We start from the raw sequence: 13,195 nt of genomic DNA on the forward strand, positions 1-13,195 counted from the left end.
AAATATAAAGAAAAAAATGTAACTAGCTTTATGTTAGTTTTTTTTATATGTACGTAGTGTGCAGATTTTTTTTATAAAAGTATCATGTGGCCTGTTTATGTGCACACCTGTTAAATGTTTTGCTTGTGATCTCTTAATGCTGCTCGGAATCAGATCGCAAGTGTTTAGTGTGATCAGCAAGATATTGTCGCACTCCGAAGACGGAGTTTACGAAGAAGGCGTCCTCGGCGCTTTACACGAGAGCTTTCACAGCTATCTTCAGAAGGTATGAAGTATTCTCAATCGCTCAAGCGATTAATTTTTCTTAACTACTCACGCTAATTGGATAGGTACACAATTTTTTGAAAACTCCCATTCACTCTATTCGATGTAATATGTATGTAATAAGTGTAATGACTATACTATTTGTGTTTTTATTATATTTTACCTTTATACTCACATTGTAAAATCCTAACCGAAGACCCTAGTTGAATAAAGGACTATACTAATAAGTGTAATAATTTTGGCGTCAAATATTTGTATAATATTAGAACCTTAAATTTCTAGAGAGAAAGTGGGTTGAATATATGTCGGCTCGGCTAAGAGAAGCAGGTTGATTTTTAAAAATTATTAATGGTTGTTTTCCATCTTAAAATATACTTTATGGCAACTGCATAAGGTATATTTTTTTATGAAACACAAGCATAACAGTATAGTGCACCCTATAATATTTTCAGGATAACTTTGTATGGAGTTGCGGCGACGTGACAGGCTGGTGCGACGTGAGCGTGTCGTCGCGGCAGGGCATGGCGGGCGCGCTCACGGACGGCAGCACCGAGACCTTCTGGGAGTCGGGCGATGAGGATCGCAACAAGGCCAAGTGGGTGCAGGTGGCGCTGCCCGCGCCCGCGCCTGCGCCGCCCGACCGCCCCTACATCGTATGCCTGCATGTTGACAATACCAGGGACACCGTGGTATGATCACGAGTAGCACGACACATTATACATATTTACATTTTTAGAAGTAATATATAGTCTTTGGAAGAATATTATAATCTTTTTCGTTTGGTATGGCACGTAAGCACTAGTGCTTAGCTTCGATTACATCTAAATATAATTAAATAAAATGAAATTGACATTTGGTTAATAGTTTTATGGATTTTTGTTTGCAGAACAAAACCTTGTTAGTATCGTTCCTGTATAGCGGCGGATCCAGCGAACTGTTTCACATGCAGGATATGGAAGTGGACTCCAAGTCGGCTGCATGGCTTTGTTATACGTTGCCGCGTAAGTAAAGAGCAACTCCTTTACATAATCATAAGACTATCTTGTGTAATATCGATTTAAGTAGCCTAAACACTAGACTCACTTAACAAAAGTGGCTATGTTTTTTTTTAAATATACAGTGTTTAAAATCGCGCGGCGTTATTATATATTTGCCGTGCTTTTTAAATTACAAGTTTTAACGCAGTATGCGTGTTGTCAGGCGCGTCCAGCGGCGGCGTGCGTGTGCGCTGCGAGCTGCGCGGGCCGGAGGCGGCGGTGCGCGTGCGGCAGCTGCGCGTGCTGGGTGCGCCCGCCCCCGCGCCCGCGCCGCCCGCTTCGCCCGCCGCGGTCCTGCACGCGCTCGCAGAGGCCGACACGCTGCGCGTCTTCCGACTTCTCACCTCACAGGTTCACTATACCTATCGCAATCCAACTGCATATCATGATTTATTTGGGACTCGTTTGCAGCAGATTCATTCAGAATAAGGTAAATTCATGTCTCAAATTTGGCAGCTTATATTGATGGCGCTGAACGGCTTCTTACATGTGCGATAACTCTGGTTATCACAAAATGGCGTTTGGTACAAAAATACCAGTTACTTTGACTGTCATAATTGGTATCACGATTTTTTTATCGCAACTATAGCTGGATTCCAGCATAGCGTTTAGTGCGAATCACTGGCAGAGTAACGACGTACGAGTTAAACGCAAGTCCGCGTCTAGTCCCACCGTGTCAGAACGGAGATGGGAGGGTTGGAAAATGGGGAACATCCCATGCAATAAAATTTTGTAAATGTTTTAACGGTGGCAAATGCAATGGTGCCGTTTTGCACAGGTGTTTGGTAAACTGCTGGAGTGGGAGCAGAGCAGCAGCGAGGCGGGCGGCGAGGCGCCGGCGGCCGAGGAGGCGCTCGCGGACGACAGCGACCTGCGCGAGCACGTCGTCGGCATCCTCTTCGCCGGACACAAGCTCACCTCACTACAGCGTCAGGTGAACCATGCCCACCTACCATCCTCGGCACACTTCGTCTATAACACTAATTATTCTGTATACCTACATTTCAGTAGGAAGACATAAAAGTTTATGATATTATCTACGGATTGTCTACAGGTTAAGGTTTAACTCCAAAAAATCACCTCCGAAACTATCAACTATAAATGACTTGTGTGTACGCAGGTGATGTCGCACATAGTGTGCGCCATCGGGTGCGAGGCGGCCCGCGCGCGCGACGACTGGGAGACGGCGCTGCTTTGCGCCGAGGCGGAGAGCGCGGGCGACGCGCCCGCCCCACACCACCACCAGGACAACTACTGCTTCGAGATGCTCTCTCTGGTCTCTCTTCATATCTTATGGAGCATTCCACGGGCTGTCCCGCACAAACGCATTTTATTTCCTGTGTTGTGACTTTTTTTTGGGCATTCAAAGCAGGCGATTCTTTTTCAGTGCATATTTTTAATCAATTGTCATAGAAAAGAAAATTCTTATACCTGCAAATCTTCAGAAATTTCGCGTTTGTACGGGACAAACGGTAGACAATTTCATGGAATGCTCCATATAATCCGCTATTTTTGCATGAATGACATTGCGTGTGCTATAACATCAGAAAGAGACATCAACACGTTGCTCACACACGTTTAGCGCTTGAGAAGTTTCGCTGACTGAGTCTGACTATTTGCACAAGGCAGTCATAAGCGCAGGACTTTTAGGCGCACTAAATTTCAAATTGTTACTTGAAAACACTGAGCCGAACGCACTCTAGGTTCTCAAAGTGAGTCGTGGCAAAATGCAGTGCTAGGAGGATGTTGATTACAGTTACTTCAAGAGCTTACTGGCCTAAGTACTTAAGTGACTTTATTTGTTGGGATCTATGTATGTATGACGTGTGTATACGGCTTGAGGATCTAGCCTTGAATCACGGACTCAATCAATAACAACAATAATGATGTTAGTAAAGAATATTAACAGTGTTATTTGATTGCAGCTTTTGGCTTTGAGTGGAAGTGCCGTTGGGCGTGCTCATCTCGCTCAACGAACGGAGCTGCTTTCCGACTTGCTTTCGCTTCTTCACACCGGCAGCGAACGAGTTCAAAGACAAGTAAGCACTTACATTAGCTATGCAAATATCCATAGAAAGATAAATATCTTTCTCGAGACGTATAATAAACTGTACATCTCTGTTTCAGGTTATATCTTTATTAAGGAGAATTATTATAGAAATACCGCCACAGAAAATGTTAGCAGCTGTAAACTACGGCAACGATTTAACAGCAAGGTATTTAATATTCTCAGTTTCTGTATCTACTAGACTAGACATACTCTGTGTAGCTACTTATATCACTCATATACACTGTGTTTTTATTGAATTCCGTTAACTTCGGGGTATGATTAAGAACGTTTAAGAAAACTAAATGGCATAGTTAATTAACAAAAAAAAATGTTTTAGCTTTTTTTAAAACATATTTTTTTTAAGTAATTAAATGTAGCATATAGCGTTGTTGTAACACGGGCATTACATTTAACTCAACCAAACAATTGAAATCTGTGACATATCAATGTCATTTCGAACATCGATCGACCGAGATTGTACTTAAGTTTAGTAGCAAATGTATGACCTCATTCTAAACACTAATCAATATGTAAACCGGCCCTAAAGGCAAGTGCACACGCTTGTAGAGGCCTTATAGGAAAAAAATAAATTATTATCTCCGAAATAGAGTTAATTACAATATCGGTGTCTTTGAGAAAAATACTTGATTTAAGTTCAGGAATGCACCCTTGAAATTAACGGAAATAAAAAAAAAACACGGTGTATAATATAGGTATCGGTATTACATGCTTTGAAAAAAACTCTTATCTTGTTCTATCAATCAAAAGATGACAAGTTGTAACTATGTATGGGATGCATACAGACTTACTGCGTTTCTTTGAGTAGCTTTGTCAAAGTAGTGCCGATGTTTTGTACTTTAGTGGCCCACAATGCTAAATAAAATGTCAGAGTAGTATGAATCACAATTGAAATAGGAGTAAATTTTTTTTTATCAAATGGAACAAAATAAACGCAAGTTTGTTCCAGTTGAGAATGCTTTCATTGAGTTAATTTGTACTGATTTATTTTTTTAATTTTAGGTCTGTACATGAGCGTTCGTAGTGTATTTATAGATGTAGACATTTTATTTATATGTAATGATTATGTTGTAGGGTGACACTGGTAGAGCACCTGGTGTGCTACCTGGGCAAGGCGATCACGCTGCAGGTGAAGGTGAAGGGCGCGGCGGGGGCGGCGGGCGCGGCCACGCTGGGCGGCAGCGTGGCGCCCGCGCCGCAGGTGCCGTGGTTCATGCGCGGCGGGACCACCAAGAAGCACGCGCACCTAGTCGCTAAGCTGCTAACTGATATGGCTGAGGTTCATACTTTTACTGATTGGACCTATCCCTTGCAATGTTCAGTACACACACCAATGATTAATGAGACATAGTACCTATATTTAGTCATTAATAAAGCAGAAACTCAAACGCACTAATATTATTTAAGGTTTAAGTCTTTCATGGCGTGATGGGATACGTTAGAGCCACCCAACCCTGCTTAATTACGATGGGTCAGAGAGAGGTGACTTTACATGTTGGGTTTTATTTCAATTTACTTTGAATTGAAAAGCAACTTTTTAAGCAGTTAAATCAGTCTTAGGATCTCGACTAAGTCCGCCATCTGACACACTTAAATTAAGTTAAGAAAGGTATATTGCTTCGTTTTAGTGATGGGGCATCAAACATATTAATTCTAAGAATAGAACCGACACCGACGTCCCGCCATTGTTCTAAATACTAGATTATAAAACATTCGGCGAGCGAGACCTGTGCCCTGTTTATCAAAAGCTTTTAACTTGTAATACAAGTGGAAGTCCCTTTCTAACAAAAGCTGTCAAAAAGTGACATCCGCTTGTGTTATAAGGTTTTTATAAACGGGCCCCTGGACACTTGTAGTGTTATAATGATGTACGTTGCTTGGTACAGGGCAAGCTGTCGGCGGCGTGGGGCACGGAGACGCGCAGCGCGCTGGCGGCGCTGGCGGGCGCCGTGGCGCAAGTGACGGAGCCCGAGCGCCACCCGTCACGCTGCGTGCAGGCGCCCACGCTCTGGATGGCGCTCGCAGCGCTCTGTGTCTGCGACCAGTCACATCTCGACCTGTATGTGCTATTTCTAAGGCTTGTTCACGTAATAAAGTAGCCACCTAGAACTAAGTCTTCACAGGAATATAGAAACTTTTTGCAATGCTGGTACGTGACATTCCAAAAAATATATAATAAAGTTAAAAATAAGTATAAAATAGATGTCATTGAGTAAATAGAATCAAAATGCCGAGAATAAATGAAAATATTCGTAAATTAATTATTGTCGCCTATTGCAGCGAAAAGGGTGTCTCGATACGACAATTAGCAAAACGATATAAAATATCTAAGGATGGTGTGCGAAAAGTGATCAATAAATTTGGGCAATTTCATATTCTACATGATCTACCAGGTCGCGGTCGAAAAAAAGGCTGCGTGAAGCCTAAATTGGATGCCGCAATAGCTTCCTCGTTCCGCCATAATCCATCGGCCTCTGTTCGAGATATCGCCAAAAAGGTAAAGACATCGGTTGGAAATGTACAAAACGCTAAGAAGAGAAATAATCTTGTGACCAGAAAGAAACAAAAAATCCCAAAAAAAACCCCTGCTCAGATCGAAAGAGCAAAATGTCGTGCCAAAATTTTGAGCAAGTTTCTCAATCAAAATCGCGACCGATGCATTTTAATGGATGACGAAACATATGTAAAAAAAGACATGAGAACTTTACCGGGGCCTCAATTTTATACGTGTGTGGCTGGCCAGGATGTATCGGAAGAGCATAAGTCCATCGCTTTTGAAAAATTCGCCCCCAAAATCCTGGTATGGCAAGCTATTTGCTCATGCGGGCTGAAGAGTTCGAGCTTTTTTACTACTGGCACAATCAACGGAGATGTCTACCGACAGGAGTGTATTATGAAGCGAATTTTGCCCTTATATAGGAAACATGAACGGCCCCCTATATTTTGGCCTGATTTAGCTTCAGCTCATTACGCTCAAACAACCTTAAATTTGCTCGATAATCAGAATGTTATTTATGTGGCGAAAAACATGAACCCGCCAAATTGCCCAGAACTTCGCCCGATAGAAAGGTATTGGGCGAACATCAAGCGATACCTGCTCAAGAAAGGTGCAGCAGCGGATAGTGATGCTGACTTCAAAAGAATATGGAGCGCAGCCGCTCGTCAGTTCACTAACACGTCAATAACTACACTAATGGCAGGCGTTCGAAAGAAAGTAAAAAAATTCGCCAGTTCTTAAGGATTCCGCAAAAAAATGCATTGTATTTAATTTTTTAAATGTTTTCTTATATAATTACCTGTTTTTGTTATCTGTAGCGTTTGAAGTAAACGATTAATTTACATTTGCATATGGCTACTTTATTACGTGAACAAGCCTTATTCTTCCAATTACGATGCTTGTATCTAACTAAATTACCAGACGCCGTTAATTATATCGGGTGCAAGTGTTAACATATGTCAATTATGTGTTATTTGAGTGACAATTATTTAGACACAATATTTCTAAGTCTTAATTTAGGCCGTAGCTTCGACTTCGCTGTCGCTGTTAGATAAAAATCTATTCAAATATTAGTATCTGGTTAGTGAGATATAACATGGGGTAATATTATTTTTAATCTTTCATTTTTCAGCAGCGGGGAGTCGCGTGAGTCCCGCGGGCGCGAGTCGGCGGGGGAGACGCGGCCGTATTGCGCGAACCACGACGACGGCGCCACCGTCGCAGTGGTGGAGTGCCGCGTCTGCGGCCCGCTGTGCGCTGAGTGCGACCGATTCCTGCATCTCAACCGCGCCGCTCGCACGCATCACAGACAGGTATACAACCTGCATTCTACTAACACAACACCCTTGAAATATTTGTCTGCTGATAATAGAATCTGTAAGATTCACCTGAATTTGTACCATTTTTGTAGTCACCATAACCCTTATGTTTTGTTATCAAGATTTGTAAAGAGGAAGAGAGTGCAATCCGTATTGACATCCACGAGGGGTGCGGGCGCGCGAAGTTGTTCTGGCTGTTGTTGCTGGTGGACCGACGAACGCTGAAGGCATTGGCCGAGTTTCGCGGCGTGGAAGCGTGCGCGCGCGCCGAGCCTGCGGGCGGCGCGCCTCCGCTGGCCGGGACGTGTCGCTTCTGCGGCGCGCAAGGGAACTCCGGCCTGCTCGCTATCGGCAACGTGTGCGCAGATCACCAGTGCCAGGTAACCAGCGCTTCTCGGTTGACTTCATAACTTATATCGTTCAATTGCTGCAATTCCAATATAATAAGCAATGATCTATTCATATTTGCAGTAATTTTGTAACGAGTAAAGTTAAAAGTGTCAATTTGCATATAAGGAGCACGGGCGCGAGGCTTGCGTGCGCGTGCTAGCGTGCGGGCACGCGTGCGGCGGCGTGCGCGGCGAGCGCGCGTGCCTGCCGTGCCTGTTCGGGTGCGGAGCGGGCGCGGGCGCGGCGGCCGGCGCGCCGGTGCCGCTGCGCCAGGACGCCGACGACATGTGCATGATCTGCTTCACCGACCCGCTGCAAGCTGCGCCCGCTATACAGGTACATACAACGTCACTGGGGCTTCATTTGAACAGTTGCATGCAATTTTCGTTACATTGCAGTATTTGGTCGATTGCATTCTATCTTGTAAATATTTTATGGACAAACAATGTTTGGTAATGTAATGTTCTTGCTGAAGCTCCATGTTAACTACCTACATACATGTATGATATATTTTTGATTACTTAGTCCTTTATTCACCTGTTTATTGGTATAAATCACAATATGAACTGTATCCATTGTCAACAGCTAAAATGTGGGCACGTGTTCCACCTGCACTGCTGCAAGAAAGTTTTAGCCAATAAATGGATAGGGCCCAGGATCACATTCTCCTTCTCCATGTGCCCCATATGCAAGGTAAGTCATGTTATTTTTATTATCATTTTACAGTTCTATCGTGTGAGCTATATAAGGGTCAGTTGCACCAACCACAGTTGACTATCGTCAATTCGTCGCTCAACAGCCAACTATGAGACTTCCCATAAAATCAAATTTAGGGAACTAACGGTGACAGACGGTGTCGTCCAACCGACCCTAAGAGTTGTTGTTCTTAATTACGTGTCACGGTTTTTCTCTTCGCATTGTACAATTATTAGAAAGTCCATGGAATAAGGTTTACATACATTTCCACGAGTACGTATTTCCCTCATCTAGTTGGAGGAAATTCACGTTAATTTGGTTCAGTGATTAACTTGTTTTAGTTTTGCTCGTTTTAGTATGTGTATTGATTATAGTATGTGTATTATAATTTATAATATTTATATTAAACAGTAAAAATAAGTTTTAAAATATAATAGGAGGATATGTGCCACTGGACACTGGAGGAGCTGCTAGCGCCGATCAGACGGCTGCGCGAGGAGGTGCGGCGCAAGGCGCTGATGCGGCTGGAGTATGAAGGGCTGGCGACGGCGGCCGGCAGCGCGGGCGGCGGCCGCCAGCGCACCACCCAAGACCCCGCCCTCTACGCTATGGAACGATACGCGTACTACGTCTGCCACAAATGTGGCAAGGTATAGTACCTTGAACAAATACCACGCATAGACAATACAATAAAAGTTAGTTATTTGAGTGTGTCTCTACAGAAAAACAATATTTCGCCTGCAGCCTTTTATTCTTTTAAATTTGCGATGTCTACAGGAAAGACACGAACGAGTTAACAATACAATATGTATGATAGCACTAGCACTACTAGGAAAATTCTGTTAAAAAAACAAAATTTCTATTAAACTATATCGATTATTAAGACCGTAATGCTTAGTGATCTTTATTAGAGTCATTGATTGTATAAGATGGGTTCAGTCTAATATAAATTGGTTTTTACTTCGAATGACAGCTGATGTATATGACTCTGTACAGCTCCGTACATTATTCGGTAACTATCAAAAGATGACGCTTGATAATCCAGTGACCACAAAACAAAGCGCTGTATTTTCAGAGTCACGAGCTCTTTCCAATTTTCTATCCATACCAAATTTGTTTACGTTACGTGGTTAAGTAACAAAACTGACAAACAAAAAACAGCAATATTACATTTTAAAGATTTTTTTTGCTCGTAATAGGATCGAAAGACCTCGTGACTTCTAGTAGAATTAATGTTAAACTCCAAAATCTAAAATGCAATTCGGGAGTACCATTTTAAATATAAATGCCTAATAAGGAATCGTGGTACAGGCGTACTTTGGAGGGTTGGCGCGGTGCGAGGCGGAGACGAGCGGGTGGTGGGAGCCGGCGGAGCTGGTGTGCGGCGCGTGCAGCGACGTGGCCGGCGCGCGCACCTGCCCCAAGCACGGCGCTGACTTCCTCGAGTACAAGTGCCGCTACTGCTGCTCGGTATACAATACCTCTCATTCATATTGATCAACACTTTCCCACTTTATAAAGCTATAAAGAACTATAAACCACGAGCAGATTACGAGTTAGGGCAAAACCATATCAAGGCTAGTGGCACATCACAAGTAAACTTTTCGAAAGGACACCTTTCGTGTGAACGAATACGAACAAGCATACTATATGCGGTTGGATATCTTGCTTTATAGTACTTGTACCTTGTCCTGCCCTGCCTGCGGTTAGGTATCTGGTAGGGTGAGTAGTCGCTTCTTTGGACATCGTCTTCAAACTGTGGTGGTCGACCTTTCAAATTTACCAAAATTGTTACCTAAAAAATTGCATAGTTGTCATCCTTACGATCCTCCAAAGATAGATTTTTTACTGTTTCTATAGCCTACATGCCACAATGTTGTGTAATTGCAGGTGGCAGTTTTCTTCTGTTTCGGCACATCGCACTTCTGCAACGCCTGCCATGATGATTTCCAACGAGTCACCAACATACCGAAGCATCAATTGCCCCAGTGCCCAGCAGGTACGGAAAAAATCAAAGCCACGACTATCCCAGTGCGCGGCAGGCACTGAACTTGCACTGAACATAACAAACCATTTTTTGGTAAAGTAGATATTTCCGGAAATAATCGCTCAGAAAGAACAAAAATTGTGACCCAACTTTTGAACCATAGGCCCAAACATATCAACAATCGTGGAAATAGAGCTAAGAAAGATATTATTAAATGTAAACTACAGAGAATATGATCAGTTTAGCCGTTTTTGAGTTATTGAGTTATCGCAAAAAGTCTCCCCTTCATTCTTAGTATAAAGATATACAGCCACAGTAGTTAACCTTAACAATCTTCTGACCCGTAACATGCCCGAACCCTACACTGAGCATAACCCGACATGATCTTGACCGTTTTTTTTTCCTTGTTTCTATTTAACATTTGATGACAGTCGACGTCTGTTGTTAATGAGTACTCCCCGCCAGTAAAATAAATTAATACCACTGAAAATCCGCAGCATGTTGAAGGCCAAATACGAATGTAGAATCGTGTCAAGCTGTAAAGTATAAATGAGTGTTCTATATGTATATCATATCAGAAGAAAAAGCCCTTTTCCGAATAAGTGATGTGAAAAGCATATTTGACTTTGTGTATAGGTCCGAAAGGCGAGCAGCTACCGGGCTCGTCGGAGGAGTGTCCGCTGCACGTGCAGCACCCGCCGACCGGCGAGGAGTTCGCGCTCGGCTGCGGCGTCTGCCGCCACGCGCACGCCTTCTAGTACCCATCGCCACCACACACACCCTACTACTGCATTACACTTCCCAACCACCTCAGTACTTACTATTTTGAGTTTCGTTTACAAAACGTAATGTATAAGTTCCCGATATGGGTCACGAGATCTACCCTCCAACGTTTAAATACAAGTTTTGTGTTATTAAGGTAACCATTGACGGATACAAGAACATCTTGGGGCCACAAAAAGTCGTTAATTTGTAACACCAATAGAAAAGTAAGAAAATAAGTAGAAATTACAAGTTCAAGCGAAAACTTGCGGTATTTTATTTACATTTGCATTTATAATTCGTTTTCTACTGTCATTGACGTTAAATGCATAGAGACAACTAGGAATTGAATATTAAAATGAATACCAATATATTAGAAAGTGGTCAGTTAATGAAAGGTCTTTTTTCTTGATTAGCTTTTAAATTTCATATTTTAAGTAAACTACATACTTCCGTCTCATTGATACCCAGTAATCGTCATGTTTTCTCCATTACGTGTTGTTATTGTTGTAGTACGGGCGATTTTCCGCAACTCGATGTCCAAACTTCATTACGTGATTACTTCTATAATTTGCTCGTAGCTTATGCCATTGTAATCACTACACCCAGATGTGCTGAGGCTACAATCACTTATAAATAAGTACAAGTAGAATCAGCACACCTATTACACATGGCTATAAATTAATAAAAAATTTAAAAAAATCTTAAGGTTTAGATATTTGAAACATCACATTTTCATTAGTTATGTTTTTTTTATTATTATTATTTGTATGTCTATCCATATCTCGGGACCACGGGGTCCCGGACCATTAGGAGGCGTGTGTGTGGCCAAACCAACATCGCAGAGGCCCTTTAAGACAAGTTTGATGTCCTGTAGAATGCCTGCTGGAATCAATTCACGGATGGGTCTCCGCGGGCATTGGAGCTATTGTAATAAAAAAAATAGTTAATTTTTATATTAATTTCGTTAGTAATCCCTACAATATTAATTTAATTCTTTACATTATAGATGTATAAATGATTAAATATGTATTATTGAAGATTGGAGTTGTAAAATACGAGCATATTTCTATTAAATGTTACTTTTACTTTACATCGTGTAAATCAATGTTGTTAAAATATAACCCACTAGGCAAGTCTGTTGAGAGGTAACATTTATGTTACATATAACTTGTTTGAAACTAGTATAGGAGCTGGCATGCACTTATATGATTCAAGCGTCTCTTGCAGAGGTATCGTTTAATTAATCAAGTACTTATGTATACTATACATATAATGGTCAGCAGACGGGAATCGTATAAGTGCATAAACTCTTCATCAATTAACAGATATTTTCCGGTGAAGATCTAAACGTGCATATAACTGTTTATAATGGCGACATTTTGACTGAATTAAAACGGTAGTTGTATCTAGTTAAATATTGTTACACTTTTTGTCTTTTTTTGTTTAATAATTATGGTAATCTCCTAATGTAGTTGTAGCGTAAATTAACTTTTTATAAAGGGGATCCGCAATGTTTTAACGACATTACTTCTAGCTGTACTAATTGCACCGTATATATGTATAACTGAAACACCAAAATGGTGATTTATTTTGTGTAAAACGATATAGATAAATATAATTATTGTCGTTTATAAGCCTTTTACACTAAAAACATGAACACATAATCCTAACGAAGGAGTGTAAACATTATAAATAACACTGTGTCTTATTTTACTTATCATAACGCAACGCAATGCACCTAGGCTCTATATCTGTAATTAAATTGTGGAATATAAATTAGTTGTAAACCTATTTTATCTACAATATAAATTAAAGCTTACGGTGAAACTCATCATATTTATTTTATTTCAATCCAATTAACGAGACATACTGAAAATATCACGCACCAATTTTTTATTTAATTTGCAGTGAAGTACGAGTAGTCAGTGTCAAAAAGTCTAGTTACTATTCATTATTATAGCATGTGAACCAAAGAATATAATACTCATGTGAACGCATACTATAGCCGAGACTAGTAAATATAAAAGATAGACAACCTTCATACAATACCGCGTTACTCGCGAGACTTACTATTTTGGCTTTATACGGATGTCACCTTTGCTATTTACCTATGGCTTTCAAACTTCGAGCAACACCGGCTTCCGACACGTCAGAAGGGAGGGGCCCAAGCGA

At 41.4% G+C, this 13,195-nt stretch overlaps 1 protein-coding gene across 1 annotated transcript in view; it reads left to right on the plus strand.

The window, feature by feature from the left end:
* Positions 1–12,854, plus strand: part of LOC134678949 (E3 ubiquitin-protein ligase MYCBP2) — a 94,936-nt gene extending 82,082 nt beyond the window's left edge. Inside the window, exons 57-74 of the mRNA XM_063537705.1 lie at positions 154–265; positions 717–953; positions 1,151–1,265; positions 1,465–1,652; positions 2,080–2,235; positions 2,422–2,577; positions 3,227–3,340; positions 3,429–3,517; positions 4,444–4,648; positions 5,256–5,428; positions 6,999–7,179; positions 7,308–7,565; positions 7,702–7,911; positions 8,161–8,268; positions 8,709–8,921; positions 9,583–9,741; positions 10,162–10,270; positions 10,895–12,854. Coding sequence (XP_063393775.1) covers positions 154–265; positions 717–953; positions 1,151–1,265; positions 1,465–1,652; positions 2,080–2,235; positions 2,422–2,577; positions 3,227–3,340; positions 3,429–3,517; positions 4,444–4,648; positions 5,256–5,428; positions 6,999–7,179; positions 7,308–7,565; positions 7,702–7,911; positions 8,161–8,268; positions 8,709–8,921; positions 9,583–9,741; positions 10,162–10,270; positions 10,895–11,016 — 2,905 coding nt within the window. The 3' untranslated portion in view covers positions 11,017–12,854. The remainder of the gene's footprint in view (positions 1–153; positions 266–716; positions 954–1,150; positions 1,266–1,464; positions 1,653–2,079; positions 2,236–2,421; positions 2,578–3,226; positions 3,341–3,428; positions 3,518–4,443; positions 4,649–5,255; positions 5,429–6,998; positions 7,180–7,307; positions 7,566–7,701; positions 7,912–8,160; positions 8,269–8,708; positions 8,922–9,582; positions 9,742–10,161; positions 10,271–10,894) is intronic.
* The last annotated feature ends 341 nt before the right edge of the window (positions 12,855–13,195 follow it).

Source organism: Cydia fagiglandana, chromosome Z (assembly GCF_963556715.1).
Source record: "Cydia fagiglandana chromosome Z, ilCydFagi1.1, whole genome shotgun sequence".
NCBI classification, from domain to species: Eukaryota; Metazoa; Arthropoda; class Insecta; order Lepidoptera; family Tortricidae; genus Cydia; species Cydia fagiglandana.